Source organism: Erythranthe guttata, chromosome 4, assembly GCF_056151865.1.
Source record: "Erythranthe guttata isolate IM_541 chromosome 4, IM_541, whole genome shotgun sequence".
Taxonomy (NCBI): Eukaryota; Viridiplantae; Streptophyta; class Magnoliopsida; order Lamiales; family Phrymaceae; genus Erythranthe; species Erythranthe guttata.
Window position 1 is genome coordinate 8,740,782 of NC_142536.1, and position 18,958 is coordinate 8,759,739.

The window sequence follows — 18,958 nt, forward strand, 5'->3', positions numbered from 1 at the left end:
GAGGTAATGCCAAACTACACCAAGTTCATGAGGGAAGTCCTATCCAAGAAAATTCGAATCGAAGAAGACACACCAGTGACACTCACGGCAACTTGCAGTGCCATTCTTCAGTCGAATCTACCACCAAAAATGAAAGATCCAGGGAGTTACACTATTCCTTGTATTATTGGAAATTGTACTTTCGATAAAGCTTTATGTGATTTGGGGGAAAGTATTAATTTGATGCCTATGTCTGTGTTTCTAAAACTGGGCTTAGGAAATTTGAACCGCACTCGCATGACTTTACAACTAGCTGATCGTTCATTGAAATATCCTGATGGGATTGTAGAAGATGTGCTAGTTAAAGTAGATAAATTCATTTTGCCTGTTGATTTTGTGGTACTTGAAATGCCTGAAGATGATGAAGCACCAATCATTTTAGGTCGTCCATTCTTAGCCACTGGTAAGGCGATGATTGATATGGAATTAGGATCTTTAATGCTTAGGGTAAATGGGGAAGAAGTTGTTTTTAATTTGACAGATGCATTTAAACACTCTGAGCATGTTGAGCATTGCAGTAGAATAGACGTGATCGAGGACTGTGTTTCCTCCTTTTTTGATTTGTATGAATTATGTGATTCTGTTGAGCACTGCAGTGTTAACTCTATTGATTTGCATTCTGCCTCCCCTGAAACTCCTATTGAAAATGATGTGCTTGATTGTGTGTTGTTTCTTGAGTGTGCCGAGATTTTAGGCATAGACGAGGTAGGAAACCTCCCCGAGATACCAGTTAGTGTGAAAACGGCCCCCGTACTGGAATTGAAGCAATTACCGGATTATCTTTGTTATGCTTTTCTTGGAGCAGACAAGACTTATCCGGTGATTATTTCTTCTAGTTTGAGCGAGTCCGAAACAAACACACTGCTGGAAGTCCTTAGAGAATATAGGTCAGCTATAGGTTGGTCTATTGAGGATATTAAGGGAATTAGCCCGTCTATTGTTCAACACAAAATTCTAATGGAAGACGTCTATAAACCGAGAGTCCAACCTCAGAGGCGGTTAAACCCGTCAATGAAAGAGGTAGTCAAAAAAGAAGTTTTAAAACTGTTAGGCGCTGGTATGATTTACGCAATTTCTGACAGTCCGTGGGTCAGTCCGGTGCAGGTTGTGCCAAAAAGGGGTGGGATGACGGTTATTGTGAATGATAAAAATGAACTTATTCCGTCGAGAACAATCACTGGGTGGCGTGTATGCTTCGATTACCGATTATTGAATGCAGCCACTAGAAAAGACCATTTCCCCCTTCCCTTTATCGATCAAATGCTAGACAGGCTAGGAGGTTTCGAGTACTACTGTTTTCTTGATGGTTATTCGGGGTACAATCAAATTTCAATTGCCCCGGAAGACCAAGAGAAAACTACTTTTACTTGCCCCTCGGTACTTTTGCATTTCGTATGATGCCTTTCGGTTTGTGTAATGCGTCTGCTACCTTTCAACGATGTATGATGTCTTTATTTCACGATATGGTAGAAGAGTTTCTTGAGGTGTTTATGGATGATTTTTCTGTGTTTGGATCGTCTTTCGATCATTGTGTGCACAATCTAGAACTTGTTTTGAAAAGATGTACAGAAACGAACCTTGTTTTAAATTGGGAAATATGTCATTTTATGGTTCGTGAAGGTATTGTTCTAGGTCACAAGGTCTCGAAAAAGGGTCTTGAGGTGGATAGGGCAAAAATCGAAACGATTGAAAAATTGCCTCCACCGAAGGATGTCAAGGGAGTTAGAAGTTTTTTAGGGCATGCTGGGTTTTACCGTAGATTCATTAAAGATTTTTCGAAAATAGTAAAACCATTATGTCATTTGCTTGAGAAGGAAGCTGTCTTTGATTTTGATTCTGCTTGTTTGCAGGCTTTCACGTTTCTCAAGGAGAAGCTAACCCAATCACCGATTATGATTACTCCCAATTGGGAGGAACCATTCGAGATCATGTGCGATGCGAGCGACTATGCTGTAGGTGCAGTATTGGGACAAATGAGGGACAAAATCTTCAAAGCCATTTACTATTCGAGTCGTACACTTGACCAGGCACAGAAGAACTATTCAACGACCGAAAAGGAAATGCTTGCTGTCGTTTATGCTGTTGACAAGTTCAGACCGTATATTTTGGGGTCTCAGGTGATCATTTACACCGACCACGCAGCTATTCGATACTTGTTCGCAAAGAAGGACGCCAAGCCCAGACTCATCAGATGGGTACTCCTACTCCAGGAGTTCGACTTGGAAATCAGAGACAAAAAGGGGAGCGAGAATGTGGTAGCAGGTCATCTTTCCAGACTCATACTAGAAGAAGTTCCAGCCGAAGGAAATATTCAGGAATCCTTCCCAGACGAGCAACTGCTCGCCATGAGTGCTCACACTCCGTGGTATGCTGATGTGGCCAACTTCTTGGCCAGTGGAATCATTCCTGACGATCTTTCTTATCATCAAAAGAAAAAATTCCTTCACGACAGTCGTTTCTATCTTTGGGACGAGCCATTGCTTTTCAGAACCGGCCCCGATCGTGTCATCCGAAGATGTGTTCCGGAAACAGAGGTACGTGAGATTCTCACACATTGCCACTCTTCACCTTGTGGCGGGCATCACGGGGAATCTCGCACAGCCGCCAAGGTTCTGCAGTCAGGCTTCTTTTGGCCAACCCTATTCCGAGATAGTTACGAGTTCGTAAAACGATGTGATCGATGCCAACGAACAGGGAACCTATCCAACAAAAGCCAAATGCCTTTGAACAACATGCAAGAGGTGGAGCTTTTCGATGTTTGGGGCATAGACTTCATGGGACCATTCCCTTCTTCGAACGGGAAGTTATACATTCTGCTTGCCGTGGACTACGTGTCCAAATGGGTCGAAGCAATTGCCACCACAGCCAACGATGCTCGTACGGTCCTCAAATTCTTCCACAAGAACATATTCTCAAGGTTTGGGACACCTAGGGCGATCATTAGCGATGAAGGATCTCACTTTTGCAACAAACTGCTCACTAATCTCACGAACAAGTTGGGGATCCGACACAAAATAGCGCTTGCCTATCATCCGCAAACAAATGGCCTTGCTGAGTTGTCAAACCGAGAAATCAAACAGATTCTGGAGAAGACCGTGAGCACGAACCGAAAAGAATGGGCATTGAAGCTCGATGATGCACTTTGGGCCTATCGAACCGCATTCAAGACACCGATTGGGATGTCTCCGTACAAACTCGTGTATGGGAAAGCGTGCCACCTGCCAGTGGAATTGGAGCATCGAGCTTATTGGGCAGTCAAAAAGGTCAATTTCGATCAAACAGCTACCGTCGCTCGTCGATTGCTTCAACTCAACGAAATGGAGGAGTTCAGAAATGATGCTTACGAAAATGCCAAGATTTACAAAGAAAAGACGAAAAAGTGGCATGACAAAAGAATTACAAAGCGAGAGTTCCGGGCAGGTGACCAAGTCCTGCTATTCAATTCTCGACTACGACTATTTCCGGGAAAGCTCAAGTCCCGTTGGTCGGGACCATTCGTAGTCCTGAGCGCAACCCCACAAGGAGTTATCGAAATACGAGGACGAGACGGTCCGTCGTTCAAAGTGAACGGGCAACGAGTTAAGCATTACTACCCGAATGGTGCTCCCGAGGAAGTGGAGCGTGTCGCACTAATTTTCTCCCAATAAATCCAAAAGAAGTCGAGCCGTCGACTGTAAAACAGGCGCTAAATGGGAGGCAACCCATTGTTGCTCATTTTCTGTCATTTTCCTTTTGTTCTTGTTTTTGTTTTTATTTTTAGCTTTTTCGTGCATTTATATATTTTAGGGTTCAACAGCTCTATCTCACTCATTTAAATTTTCGTTTTGGCAGGTTTTAGGTGTCCCGGATCGCGATCCAGGTAAGTCGGATCGCGATCTGGGGTGTTTTTCCAGTAGCCACCAATTTTGGGCTCGGATCGCGATCTGGGTAAGTCGGATCGCGATCTGGGACGTTTTTTCAGAAGCTGCAAGGTAAGCCTCCAGATCGCGATCCGGGTATTGTGGATCGCGATCTGGGGTCGAAAAACAGTTCAAAAGGCAGAACCCCTTTCATTTCCTTATTCCCCCTTTTCTAAATTCCAAACCCTAACCCCTCCCCTATTTCAAAATCTTCAATTTCTTTCATAAAAAGCACATCAATCACACACTTGATCATCACAAATTCACGATTTGCGCATTTACTCCAAGAATTTGTGGGTGAATCTTCAAGAAAAGGTAAATTTTCAATCTAGTCCTAATTTTTTTTTATTTTCTTCAATTCTTTCGAATTTCCCCAAAATTTCATGTTTTTTTCCCCTTGTTTGTTAATTGTGTATGCTAGTACGTGATTTTGTACTTGGTGTTGGGATTCAAAACATGAATTTGCGGGTGAACCAATGTTTAGATATAGGAATTGCCCTATTGTTCTTAATTTTGAAATGAAGGATAAAATAAAAATTTGAATGACTTGGGTTGGTTGTTTAGCTACCTATTGTTGTATGTAGTGGTGGATTCTCACTTGGGTGTTGTGATTGGTGTAGGAGGGATAGGTACCGAACAACCGGTGGAAACCAAAAGGCTTACCAAGTTGGGCACGCCAAGTGTTCGACAAAATCCCCGAACGAACTTCCAAAAGCTTTCGACCCTCCATCTCGCACAAATTCGAACGAAATGACGTCGCCGGCCAAGAAACTCTTAAAGACGGGCGAAACCACAAAAAAAGCCCAACCCAAGGAGAAGGCTCCGGCAAAGGGAAAAGCCGCACCGAAGAAAAAGGCAGCCTCTCGAGGCACGGGAAGCCAAGAAGGCACTTCGAGCGCACCACCACCATCTCCGGTGCCGGAAGAGCAACAAACCCCACGCACGGGAAACGTGCAACTTGAGATGGGATCCCGTGCTAATCAACACACCATCCTTGACCACGTAGTCCTCGAACCGGGAGATGAGTTTTTGTACGTAAACGTCGAGGCCAAAAGAGAATTCATACGTCGCCATAGCCGACCGTTTGTTCCAGAAAGGGAATTAGATATCTATGGCATGGAAAAAGAATCGATCATAACAAACTTTGATCGTCGATAATGGAAGTACTTGGCCAAACGACCGGAGGACTACAACGAGAATCTAATGAGGCTCTTCTATGCCAATGCCGGTTTTCACGCGGGGTCGGTGGTCGTTCTTCGAGACAAAGAGGTGCGCTATGACGCTGCTACAATCAACAAGTTTTTCCACCTACCCGAAGTCCCGACCGAGCCGTTTCAACAACTGAAGATGGCAACGACCTATGAGGAGCTGATTCAGACTCTTTGCCCTAGGGGTTCGAAGTGGGAAAAAGGAGAGCACTGGTTCCGTCGGGGGGAACTTTCAAGAGAAGCGAAGGTATGGATGTACTTCGTCAGTAGCAGGCTCATGCCCACAAAGTCGACGGCCAAGACCTATGCCCCACGTCTTACACTGATGTATGCCATTATGAAGAGGACACCTGTGAACGTGGGCGCGATCATACACGCTGAGATCCGACGATGCTTAGGTGATACCTCTCTAGGTATGATGTTCCCTTCCCTCATCATTACACTGTGTAATCGTGCAGGGGTCCCCACATACGCTGATGACCGGCTCACCAGGTCACCACAGCCTATATTCCCTTACCACAAGCTCCAGCCAGCGAGTGGACCCCTAGGCGAGGGCGACTCAGACTTACCAGATGCTGGTCCCTCAGGTGTTCATGCGGCTCGACCAGAACAAAGGGCCAGAAGAGGCAGACAAGAAGCAGAACCACAGCTCCCGGAGTATGTCGGCCAATGGATGGATGTTATGGAGGAAAATGTGGGATGGTTCAAGAAAATGATGAAGGTCATGGCTGCAGCGCTTCAGTGCAGAACCGATGACATTGTCGAGCCACGGCCGTTCCCACCACGGCCTCGATATGATGCAGCATCAACCTCCGCCTTCGAAGAACGAGCATAAGCGGCAGCCACTACACTGGTGGCACAGGCCTGGGAGGAGTACGAGCGGGGACGACAGGAAGAGGAGGGAGGAGCCCACGAGGACGATCAAGACAACTAGGGGACGTTGTGTTTTCTATCCCTTTTATTTTTTATTCTGCTTTTGAGCATAGGGACTATGCTAGAATTTAAGTTTGAGGGTGGTGTGTGTTGAACCTGTTTGTTTGTTTTTGTTCGTTGTTTGTGGGATAAGTCGTTGGATTGATATTTCGTTTACGATGTATCTTTGCTAGACTTTGTTTTTTTTCCTATTTTATTTATCTTATTTGATTTGGTCTTTTGCATGCATATCATATAATTTAGTTTCGTTTTTGTATTTTGATTGCCGTTATTGTGTTATGTTTGTCGCTTGCATTTCATTTAGGATCGAGTGTAATTTGCATTTCCGGGTTCTATTGAAGCAAAGCAATTAATGAATTAGTAGATGGGCTAGTTGATTTTAAAATTGAAATTATGGATCACCGGCTAATTATAGATGAACCTTCCGACTGCGTTTTTGCAACTTGTGTGGATAGCCTTTCGAATCCTTTCCGATTAAGCTTGAGCGCAATTTTCCTGAGGGGTATAATAGCCTGAGGTTTGGGGGGCGAGTTAGAATTGAATTATGTGTTCACGATGTCGAGTTGTTGGCTAAAAGTCTATCTATGGTCTTTACGTTTATTGTCGTAATGCTAAAAAAAAAAAAAAAAAAAAAAAAAAAAAAAAAAAAAAGAGAAAGAAGAAAGTTGTGATGAAAATCACAATATATTGTTGTTGTCATTTCTTATTGAATAAAAAGACCTACTTATGCCCAGCTCGAGTTTTTGAATTTCAGAATCAAAACTTACTTTTCACTCACATTTCTACTCAAAACCCTCGATGATTGTGTTTATTGTTTAATTACGGATTCTTGAGTCTATCTTTCATTTTGGTGTAGAAACAACTAATTGCGTCGGTAGGAAAGTCGAATACCTTAAAGCCGTTGACCATTATGAGATTTTAGGTTATCTAGCTCATTTTATCTTTGGAATTAATTGCAATGCTTTGACAAATCCGGCAACTTTGTGGGTGTGTTGTCTGAAAACCCTCACGAGACACAACTCGTCCTTTGAGGGTACCCAGGGGTTCAACGGCTTGTTGCATACGCTAAATGCAATCGTGTTTCCCTACGTTAGTGGCCTAGTTTAGTTTGTTGTTCTTATTTCATTTTCGTTGTAGTTTCGTTTTGATTTACTCGGGACGAGTAAAGATCTAAGTTTGAGGGTGTGATAAGTGTTCGTTTTGCACGATTTTTGCTTATCAAATCTTCGAGTTTTGGTCTTCGTTCGTCCGAGTTTCGGCTTTATTTGTATATATTATTGCGTTTCTTGTTTTATTTCCTTTTTTAGGTTTTGTTAGCTTTTGTTGCCAAGTCGAAGCCATTTGGAAGCGAAACCGATTTTTCAAGCCGAGAAAGTGGTCATCAAGACCCAGATCGCGATCCAGGAATGTCGGATCGCGATCAGGATGCAAATTCCAGTAGCAAGCAAGTTCAGACCCAGATCGCGATCCAGGAATGTCGGATCGCGATCTGGTGACAAATTCCAGTAGCATTGTGATTTTGGGGCAGATCGCGATCCACACTTCCTGGATCGCGATCTGGGATGGCGGTTCACGTTTTTTAAAGAAGCCAGATCGCGATCTGACTTTATTGGATCGCGATCTGGCACGATTTTCGAGGGCAGATATTTTAAAAAGCAAAGCTTCTTGAGGAAGCTTTGCAATTTACTATAAATAGAAGCAAGCCCTCACTCTTCTTTTCTTCTTCGACTTTTTACGGTTTTCGACAGTTCTTCGCGGGAATCATCAACGGGGGTTCCGACTTGGGTTTTTCTTACGCAATTTCTTTACGTTTTTTTCTTCATTTCCTTTGTATATTCTTTTGATACTATGTTTGTTATGAACTAAGAACATTTTCTTCTAGGGCAATGAAGCCTTGTATATAGTGATTTCGATCGTCATTTCTGCTATCTATTTGTCGTGTTTTGATTTCTTTTATGTTTTCCTGTATTAAATGCTTCTGATTGTGTTGATCAGCTCTCAGATTGATATTAAATAGGAATGAACTCGATAGAGGATTTCTTGTTTGAAGTTAGGAAAACATAGCTCGGGGTGTGGAAACGGAGACGTGATGCACTTCGGGTAGCCCTTAAGGACTTGACCTAAATGCTCTCTTAATAGCAGGTTCTGAACGGAGACGTCGGACCTGTGGGTAGACTCTAACTACACTGGAGACGGGGGTTAGATTACATCAGCGTCTGGGTTAACGAATAGGAATGTGACATTAGATAGCGGATTTGTAGATCGTTGTTGATTATACATAGGTGGATTTGGCCCTAGAAGTCCCCTTTAAATCGAAGTCCCTCCGCGTTGAGTTGTCGTTACTTTATTTACGTACATTCTATATTTGCATGTTTACGATCTTGCATGCTTATAAATTAGGGTTTATCACCAATCCACTTATTTACGATCGGCTAGATAATATAACGATAATATAATTACACTACTCAGCATTTGAATCTACAAGGTCCCTGTGGATCGATATCCAGAACCACTGTTCTGCAAAATGCGATACCGTATACTTGCGGTAATTTATACGTGAGGAAAACGCGTATCAGTAATGCACATTAATATTGATGTAATCCATTACAAACTTATCGAAATCTACGTAATTCACAACGAATTAAAGTAATCGACTAAAAACACAACAAAAAGTTAACAGAAAAAAAAAAACGAAATCCCTATTCCCGAACCCTAAATCGTCATCCTTCTCCCATGGCCACCGACACCTCCCCAAAATTCCAGAAAACAAAAGCTCATCCCATCTCCCATGGCCACCGACACCTTCCCAACATTCTAGAAAACAAAAGCTCATACATATAATAATAAAAAAAAATAAAAAAATCGGTTTGACAGTTTTCTCCAATAATTGTGATGTTTTTCCCCAAAGATCCAATCGAAATTCGTACGAACTTTCAACCACTCAAGAAGGTAAAGCCTCTTCTGCCCCTTTTTCATTTGTTTTGGTTAAAGTTTAGAGATTAAAGCTTTTTTTGATGTTTTTTGTTGTTCATCATGCGGCAAAAAGATCCTTTTGTTTTTGTTAGTAAACTAATTCCTTAATTTAATTAATTTGCTGGTATGGTTATTCATTATTATCTGTTCTTCTTCGATTTGGGATGTGTTGTTGCGATATAATAGGAAAAGATATTACAATTTTTTTTATTTATTTTTTCAATTATAAAACATATCTTACTTTTAAGTTAGGGGTATAATAGTGATAATTTATTATTTTTTATTATTTAATGCTGAAATAGATTTATCTCAAAAAGTTTTAAAAAAATTAGATCTATTGTAATTAGACTTGTGTAATGGAGGGCTTTTGAAAAATAATCCCTAAATTTTAACGTACAAAATTTAAATTTTATATTCCAACTGATCAGTGTTGCATTTTTTAACCAATCAATATTACACTTACATATATGGCATGAATTTTTGGGGATGCAATAACAAGAAAACAATTATAGTACTAGCAATTGTATTTATATGTAATTTTCCTACTTTACCTCTAAAACTAACGGACCACCGACGTAAAACTGAATGGAGGGTGTGTATGCCAAAAGGTTAAACGTTTGGGACGTACTTGCTAAAAGTCCAGAGTTTAGGGAGGTGGATGCAAATTATCCCTAAAATTAAAAAAAAAATCATTTTTTTTCTTTTCTTTTGATGATGAAAGAACATTTTATTCTCGTGCAAAAGCTCGCAACTAGGGGTGGGTCTTTTTTTTTTTACCATATTGCCTAGCGAACCCTACCGACTCTCTATCGAATAATTATCGTACCATACTGAAATATTTTGGTAGAACAACGATACTAAATATTATTAAATTGGTATTACCCTCGTACCTAAATATTATTAATAAATAAAATAATTATTTCCATAATTAATCTATTTTATATAAAAAGTAAAGATAATATGCTAAGTAACTATTAATATTTAAATTTAGTTGTATTTTTTAGGCACGTGAAAGATGTTATGAACGCTTTCATAATGATAATATAATTTACATTAACAAATTTTATGTTACAATTTTATGTAAGAAATATTTCACATAAGGTAAGTTAAGAATATAAATTTAGAATACTTATATATTAAATACTAGTTTTGAGAATTTTAAATAAGTATATGCCATGAATTGTTTTGCAAAATGATATTCAATTTTGGCACAAATAGTAGATAACATATATAAGTTGGTAATTTCCATTCCCGTACCGTACCAATTTTTTGTTAAACCGAATTTCGGTAATGCCGAAATTTTTTGTAAGGGAATGGTAATAAAATTCATAATACCACAAATTCGATATTGATAGTAAGTCAAGGGGTTTGGTATGGTTGCCCCACCGAACCTACCCCTACTCACAACCCACATGATAGATGTACAGTAAGCTAACCATATGCATGCAGCGAGCTCGACCTAAAGACCGTTGGCGAGAAGATTCGAACTTAGGTCAATTGACACAAACACTCTTACCCCTCCGCGTAGGCAACCCCTTTAAGGGCAAGAAAAAAAAAACCAAGGTTAACATAATTGAAGACATGATCCAACCCAAAACTGAGCGAACTTCTGTGTAAAATAGAGTTGGATAGCAAAGTAGTTTCTATATATTCATTTGATGTACGTTAAATGTAAATTTGAGCTACGAGCATTGGAAAGAACAACGACTAAAAAGATAAAGAAGCGCCCGTCAACTAAGCCAAAAATGACTGCTCGGTAAAACACCGCAAAAATTCTCCCACGTGAGGAGAGCGGAATTACGGGCAAGCCATTCTTGGCTAGTAAACGAGGGCTCTTTCTTTCTTTCTTCTTCATCTTCTTCTTGTTGCCATAATCTATGTATACCATGTATATAATGTATATGTTAATGGATTTTCCTTTGATTGTATGATCTCTATTTATAGCCAGGATTTGTTTGAGATTCTCATTTTCTTTTCTACTGTTGACCAATTACACAAATTGCCTTATCCATGTATTGCATACTTTGTTTTTATTTATTTTTTTCGTTACTTGGCTAAATATGTGCAGATTTTGCTTGGAATATATATATTCTTTAAAGTTGTAGTCAGAATATATTGGGAGGGAATGTCAACCTTCAAAATGAAAGGGCGTTCAGCAATAATTCATGTTAGAATATAATCATAAATTCCAACAAATATATATATATATATATATATATATATATATATATATATATATATATATATATATATATATATATATATATTAAACTTAAAGAGTAGTTTTGTAGAATATGTTAAGGGTGGTGATAAATGCAGGAGAAATTTTAGTAGATGTAGGATATTTTATTTTAAAAATTCAAAAGTTAATAAATATATCCCATTTTATTTTGTCAAATACATTTTTTTATTAGAAGTTTTTCAACAATATTATTTTGGGAGAATATCACACCAAGAATTTCACTAAAATTAGACACTATATTTAAAAATTCAAAACCTAATATATCTTATCTTATCTTTTTCAAAAAAAAAAATTTTAAGTCTGCATAGACATTATTTTTGGAGAATATCATACCATTAATCATCATTAATCACCAAGAACATGGATTTATCGATTTTGGAGGATGATATATGGTTGAAAGTGAGCTAAAAATTTAGTTATACTTCTTCCGTTCCACAATAGCTGACAATTTTGATAAAAATAAATTGTTCCATATTATCTGCCATTTTATAATTCCAATGCTGCATTTATGCATATTTTCAGTTATGTCCTTATCTACTCTAGCTACAATTATTAAATAAGGGTATTTTGGTCTAACAAAATCAAGAAATATTTATTGAGATTCTTAAAACTTCTGTCAAAGTAATAAAACGACAGCTGTCCAGAAAAGGATCGAGTACTTCAAAACGCACAAACGTGGTGATCCACCCACAGCTTACCTCTTACAGGAATGAGAATTCAAGCCCTTTATTTCAGTTTTGATAAAATCATGTAATAAAAATAAAACATTGCATGTGGATATAAAAAACATCAATAACTGATTTTAGGTTGAAATTTAGGTCAAGATGGTCCTTGATTACATTAAAATACATATCGATTTTTAAAATTAAAAAAAAAAAGAAAAAAAAAAGGTTGAAATCAGTGGTTTCTTAGTGACTATAAATAAGTTCGTCTACTTGATAACATAATGCGCAAAAAATCAAAAGGCATTTTAAGAAACACGCGCGCGTACACACGCACACACAAACATATGGCTACTGCTGCAGTGACTGATGATTTCCGCCTGCCTAGTGTTAATTATACCGCAAGCATTTGGGACGATACTTTCACTTCATTTTCGTTGGACGATCGGGTAGGGGTTTTTTTTTTTCATGCAAATATGTAGGGTTTTTTTCGCAAATATGTAGGGATTTTTTCTTTCTTTTTTTTTTTTTTGGGGGGGGGGCAAATATGTGGGGTTTTGTGTAGTGATATATAATCAAATATAATTTTGGGATGAAATCAAAGGTACAAGAGAAATATGTGGAAGCCATTGAAGCATTGAAAGAAGAAGTGGTGAGCATGCTCATTCAAGAAGGAAAAACAGCTAGTATTCATGAGAAACTAGTGTTGATCGACACACTCGAGCGTTTGGGAGTGTCTTATCACTTCCATCGAGAAATCGAAAACCTACTCCATCAAATCCAAGACTACTACTATAATCATGATTTGTTCACCACTGCACTCGGATTTCGTCTGCTCAGGCAACACCGACAACTTGCCAGTTCTAGTAAGTTCTTGATCTTTTTTCTTTCTTTTTTTTTTTCTTTTTTCACTTGGACATATAAATTGCAACTAAACCCAATGGGAATAGAACCCGTGACCTAACACGGAGAAATGCGGAAATAGACACGGAGAAATCCCATGTAGACATCGAAATTTTGAGATAAATTACTAATTAAAAACCAAAATAAATCGGTTATTAATTAGGTTTCAAATTAAAGTTCATAACGTATTTGGGTTTTAAAATGTCTGGCCCACACTGCAAGTCAAGAAACCCTAAATTGTAGCAAGAAACTCTAGCTCGTGCCTATAAAAAGAGACCTTCAGTGCATTTAAAAAGGAGACTCACATGGACACATATCAAACTCTCAAGCTCACGCCCCGAGCCTCCACCGTGAATTCATAACATATTTGAATTCGAGGTATTTATATTTATTCAATTCAAGAAAAAACCTCGAAGTCATTGAATCGATTTTAGAATAGGAGAAAAAAAAAATTAGGGGAATTCCCGGAGATTGTAATCCACAATTCGTTTTGATCAACACCCCATATCTCAAAAAATGGAAACTGGAACGTGGGAAAAACGTGTATTATATGCAATTATTACTAGAAACGTCTCCGAAAGTTTAAAGTATTTAGAAAAAGACCCCGAAACGTTTCCGGCAGGTGTCAAGGAGTTTCTGTTTCCGAAACATATCGAAAACGTGGAAGCACGTACAGAAGTTTCCATTCATCCGTAGTTCTAGATATTCACTTATAAAGTTTGTGTCAAATATATATATTAGATATACAATCATCGATCAATATTGAAAGTATATATTGCAGGTGTTTTCGACAAGTTTAAGGGCGAAGACAACAAATTCAAAGAAACCCTAAAAAGTGATGCTAAGGGATTGTTGAGCTTGTACGAAGCTGCACACTTGAGAATTCGTGGCGAAGAAATCCTGGAAGAGGCTGCGGCCTTCGCAACATATCATCTCAATCTTATGTTAGATGATGATGATCAACAATTATTATTAGAGTTTCCATTACTTGAGGAACAAGTGAAGCGGGCGCTACAGAACCCACTTCCTAGAGGCGTTCCAAGAATAGAAACCCGTCATTTTATTTCATTTTACGAAAAAGATGAGTCGAGGAGTGAACTACTTCTCCGACTAGCCAAACTGGATTTCAATTATTTGCAGAATATCTACAAGAAAGAGCTCTCCCAACTCTCCAGGTAATTAGTAAATTAATATTTCGCTCAATTAATAGATTTTTTGGCTAGTCTGATCAACTGTATTAATTTATAGAGGTTTAACTGTATATATATACGACATCAATTACATACAATACTGACGTTATATTTATCAAATGCACAGTACAGTACTACAACGCAAAATTAATTAGTGTTTAATATTTATATTGTCCTGATCGATAAATTAGGTGGTGGAACGAATTGAACCTGATGCCAAAACTGCCGTACGCGAGAAGTAGAGTGGTGGAATCCTACATTTGGGCGACGGCTTTTTGTTTCGAGCCTCAGTACTCCGATGCTCGATTAGCAGCTGCTAAAACCTTGCAAATGCTTACACTTATCGATGATACATACGACAATTATTCCACGATTGAAGAAGCCGACCTTTTCACCCACATTATCCAAAGGTATGTGAATGGCGCGGCCTTTATTAAAAATTTATTTGGGAGATCAAAACAACTAATTAATTAATAGCTACTATAATTATGTCAATTTTGACATTACGTTAATACAGGTGGAATATTGACGAAATCGAGGACGACGACCATAAAATCCCCGATCATATAAAAATTATTTGCGTGTTTACTTTTAGCATGTACGAAGACTACGAACGTGAAGCAGCGAAACGAGGAAAATCTTTTGCAGCTCCTTATGCCAAAGAAAGTGTACGTAATAACAACTACTTAGGCCTCGTTTGGTTGCCAAGATAAGATTAATCAAAATAAGATTAAATAATCTAATGAAAATCTAATTATTTTATTGGATCTCGGGACGTCCAACAAAAAAAACCCTCTAAAAGGTAAGATAAGACATGATAAACCATGATAACATAATATTTACGGGTCGACCCGGTAAGTTATATATTGCGGATATCAAACATCGAATAAAGTCCAATTATTTAGTTAATAATGGCTAATCTACCCAACCAAACGAGGCCTTATATTATTATAGATATATAGGGCAAATTACAGCCACCCCTGAGGTAAGGTCAAATTACAAAAAAACCGCCTCTTGTTTGCATAATTACAACCACCCTTCAACTATGTATTGTGTTACGAAAATACCCTTCGAGTTGGTAATTATATATATATACATGTATTGTGGTTGATGAAATATAATATTTTGATGAAAAAATATATATGCGAAATAGGTGAAACACTTATGTAGGGCTTACAATAAAGGGCTAAAGTGGTGCATGGGAGGAGAAAATAGTAAAATGCCAAGATTTGAAGATTACAGTGTGAATACAGTAATCACAAGCTGCCTGTATGTTTTCTGCTCATGGATGATGCCGGGTATGAGACACGTGTCGTCAAAAGAAACCGTTGATTGGCTGATGAGCGACCCTAAGATTATTGCAGCTTCTGCTAAGGTGTGCCGCTTTTTGGACGACTTGGGCAGCTATCAAGTAAGCACTAATTTATTAATTCACAAATACTATTTACATGTTTTGAAATATCAAGTAACCTCTAGACATGCTTTTCTTTTTGTTTTTTTTTTTTTAAATTTAAATTGATTTTTCAGTATAATTGCAAACGTCCACACGACTTCTAGAAATAAACACTTGATATCATCTTAAGTAACGATTACTAACTTCTATTTTTTAGTAAGATTTTGCAAACAACACCTTAAATTGTAGTAGAGATCGATCAATGCGACATTGCAGCTTATTAATTAAAATAAATTATTTAAAATAAGCAAACCATATATATATATATATATATATATATATATATATATATATATATATATATAATTCATAATTTACTTTGACACGCTTCTCCAGACACCATCATGTTTGCAAAAGTTTTTAGAAATAGATAATGAGTTTTTTTTTTCTGCACATAATTACGTGTTTGCCAAAAAAAAGAACTTTATGTACATGTTTTTTCTATTTTGGTTGATTTTGCAGCTAATTTGCAAATACCTACAACTTTTAATTATAAGCATTTCATCTCAACTTAACTCGCAACCACCAACTTGTGCTTTTAAACAAACTTGTGTTAATCTAACTCATTTTTTATGTAATTTCAAGAGCTACAATAGTTTTATTTTAAACATTTCAAAATATATAATTATAATTAAAATATAAAAATATTGACTTATTTTGTGGTATTTTTTACTAATAGCTCAAAAAATAAAATAAAAAAGATCAAGGTTATTGCTCTTAAACAGTATCGTAAATTTTTAGCCCACCCTCATATTGAATCCGAGCTCCGTCGCAGATGGTTGCATTTAATAAGTTTATATAATTTTTGCATGCTATATATGAAGCGCGAACGTAAGGAGGGACGAATGCTGACAGGGGTAGATTTTTACATGAAAGAGCACGGTATCTCGGTAGAAGAGACCGCGGATAAGTTTGTGGAACTAGCCGAGGAGGCATGGAAGGATTTGAACGAAGAATGGATCGTAAATAGTAGTAAAACGGGTCGGGGTTATTATCGGAATATACCAAAGGATATGGTGGAGATGGTTCTCAACTACGCTCGCGTAGCAGAGCTCAACTACAGAAGTCTCCAAGATGGCTTTACAAAACCCGAAATCTTGGCACCCCACATCGCTACATTGTTTGTTAATCCAATTATCATGTGATTGTTGATTTTTAATATAATTTCCCACTTAATAAGTGTTATTAGTACTTATCTTACATGGATTTGGTAACTCCTTTTTTTTTTTTTTAATATGTATTCAAAATACTTGAGTTATATATATGCTGCATATACATTCGATCTTTCAAAGATGCGCAGGCGATTTACATTTGAAGCCTTGCACTTGAAATATTTACAGTGGGTGTCGATGGGATTCGAACTAAAAGCTCTGATACCTGCATATTGAATGACCACATCAACTAAAAGTTTAAGGTGTTACGTTAGTGAAATGTATCATTTAATGTTAATATCTCCAATACAAAGATTAAGTAGATTTCTTAGGGCTTTAGTTACTTCCTTATTTTTCGGCTTAGGAGTGAAAATTGGAAGTGGAAACTAATCCTTAAATTTTGTTCCGAAAAAGAATGTGAAAATCTCAAAATTTGAAACAAAAGAAAAATGTTCCACGATTCGGAACTTTTCGAATCGGAATTGACTTGATTCGTAAACTCCAATTATCAGTCACTTACAGTGCAAAATCCAATATTGATATTTCAGAAATTAGTCGGCATTATTGAATTGTTGGACTATTTTTTGCAGTGGCTTATCAGTTATCACTTCGAACAAGAAATCGAAAACCTATTCCAACTACCTTTCCCACCACCAACCCACCCAATTAATTTCCGGTCGTCGGCGCCTCTACTCATGCATGCTGCCGCAAATATATATTGGTTCGCTTGTGGGTTGCTTTTTATGCGCGCGCGATTCCACTTGCTATGGCTGCCGCGTGCCCTTGTCGCGTTCTTCGTCCATTTTGTGCGAGGCAGTTATTTGAGTTATTTCCAGAGATTGGGCAAATATTAATTTTAGGTTGATCATATTCATATCGAATCTAAAAGAGTGATGTATTATTTCCTCGTTGAAGTTGTCTATATATGTGTTATTGAGTGCATTTATTCATCTAGTCTAACTGTCTATTTAAGCTTCTTGTATACAAAATGTTGAATGCCTTGAGGGTAAATCTGGATGTTCATCTGATTTGCTATTAGGTTAACCAAGGACCGGTTCTGAGAGAAGACGGAAAAGGCGATCGCCTCGGGCCCCCGATTTTTTTATGAATTTTAGGGGCCTCCGATTTTAGAAAACTAGAAAACTAGTCCTCATACATTAGTATTTATTGATAGTGTTATATATATATATATATATATATATATATATATATATATATATATATATATATAAAGTACATCTCTCGAGAAAAGAGAAATAAAAGAAGAACTATGATGAAGATTCGTCAAGTCTTTATATTCGATTCTCCGTTATTCCGTTCTTCTTGTTCTAAGATTGGGTAAAAGAAGTCCAAATTTTCGTAATTGAGGCGATCTTATATAGGTGTAATTGGATATATAGGAGTTTCCTTGTGCAATTAAAATTCTTATAATGCGCAATCGAAGAACTTTGGCCGGCCGTCCGAAATTCAGTTCATTTTCTCACACGGCCGTCTCAACCTTCTATTAAATTATTTTTCCTTTCGGGACGGCCGTTGGAGAATTAGCTAAAATCTCCATACGGCCGTCTTAGTTCTATTTTTGGTCTGCGGTTGGTTGTCTTCCTTTCTTGCCCGTTCTTTACCGTTCCATCTTCTAGACTCTCGATTCTTCAATTAGTAAGTAAAATACAATAATCAAGTCATTAAACATCATTCAATCAATAAAATTCCACAAAAATCCTCATAAGAAAATATAAATTGAGTGTAAAACTTACACTCAACACCTCTAAAAAAATCAGGGGCAGTGCCCCTGTACCCCCAAGTTTTTTAATCTACTTTGTTATATTACTTTAAACAAAACAAAAAAAAGACAATGTTGCTCTTGCTAGGAGCCCCCGTTTCAAAGATCTACATAGTTCGCCTTGGGCCCCGAATTCCTAGAAACGGCCCTGGGTGAACCAATTAAAATACATTATGCAAACAAAAATTTTAAACCAAAAATATAATCTTTTTCGGGAATCCCTTCAATTTTGAAATAGAGACAACAGATTGTGCCACGAGTTAAATGTAAAAAAATTGAGCAACGAGCATTGGAAAGAACAACGACTAGCATGATAAAGAAGCGCCCGTCAACTAAGCCAAAAATGACTGCTCGGTAAACTCCACAAAAATTAGGAGAACGGAATAATTACGGGCAGGTCATTCTTGGCTAGTAAACGAAGGCTCTTTCTTTCTTTCTTCTTCGATCTTGCCATAATCTATGTACCATGCATGTAAATAATGTATATATGTTAATATATATTTGGTTTTCCTTTGATTGATTGTA

General features: G+C 37.6%; 1 protein-coding gene and 1 pseudogene across 2 annotated transcripts; both read left to right on the forward strand.

Moving 5' to 3' along the window:
• Nucleotides 1–6: 6 nt before the first annotated feature.
• LOC105950298 (uncharacterized) lies at nt 7–5,096 on the forward strand (annotated as a pseudogene).
• A 7,128-nt stretch (nt 5,097–12,224) lies between these two features.
• On the forward strand, nt 12,225–16,793 carry LOC105951625 (beta-farnesene synthase). 2 transcript variants are annotated; one of them, XM_088816813.1, is made up of 7 exons: nt 12,225–12,404; nt 12,551–12,822; nt 13,641–14,034; nt 14,241–14,459; nt 14,567–14,717; nt 15,203–15,460; nt 16,327–16,793. In XM_088816813.1, the coding sequence occupies exons 1-7, from the start codon at nt 12,241–12,243 to the stop codon at nt 16,645–16,647; spliced, it is 1,779 nt and encodes a 592-aa protein (XP_088672939.1). In that variant the 5' UTR covers nt 12,225–12,240; the 3' UTR covers nt 16,648–16,793. The 2 variants fall into 2 exon arrangements, with proteins under 2 accessions (XP_088672939.1, XP_088672940.1); XM_088816814.1 differs by having other exon boundaries at nt 12,226–12,405; nt 12,561–12,822.
• The last annotated feature ends 2,165 nt before the right edge of the window (nt 16,794–18,958 follow it).

Bases quoted from the DNA above. Each gene is read 5' to 3' on its own strand.
- LOC105951625 (XM_088816813.1), top strand. From the start codon at position 12,241: ATGCGCAAAAAATCAAAAGGCATTTTAAGAAACACGCGCGCGTACACA. The intron at 14,460-14,566 runs GTATGTGAATGG...ACGTTAATACAG, and splicing joins TTCACCCACATTATCCAAAG to GTGGAATATTGACGAAATCG. The intron at 15,461-16,326 runs GTAAGCACTAAT...CTATATATGAAG, and splicing joins ACGACTTGGGCAGCTATCAA to CGCGAACGTAAGGAGGGACG.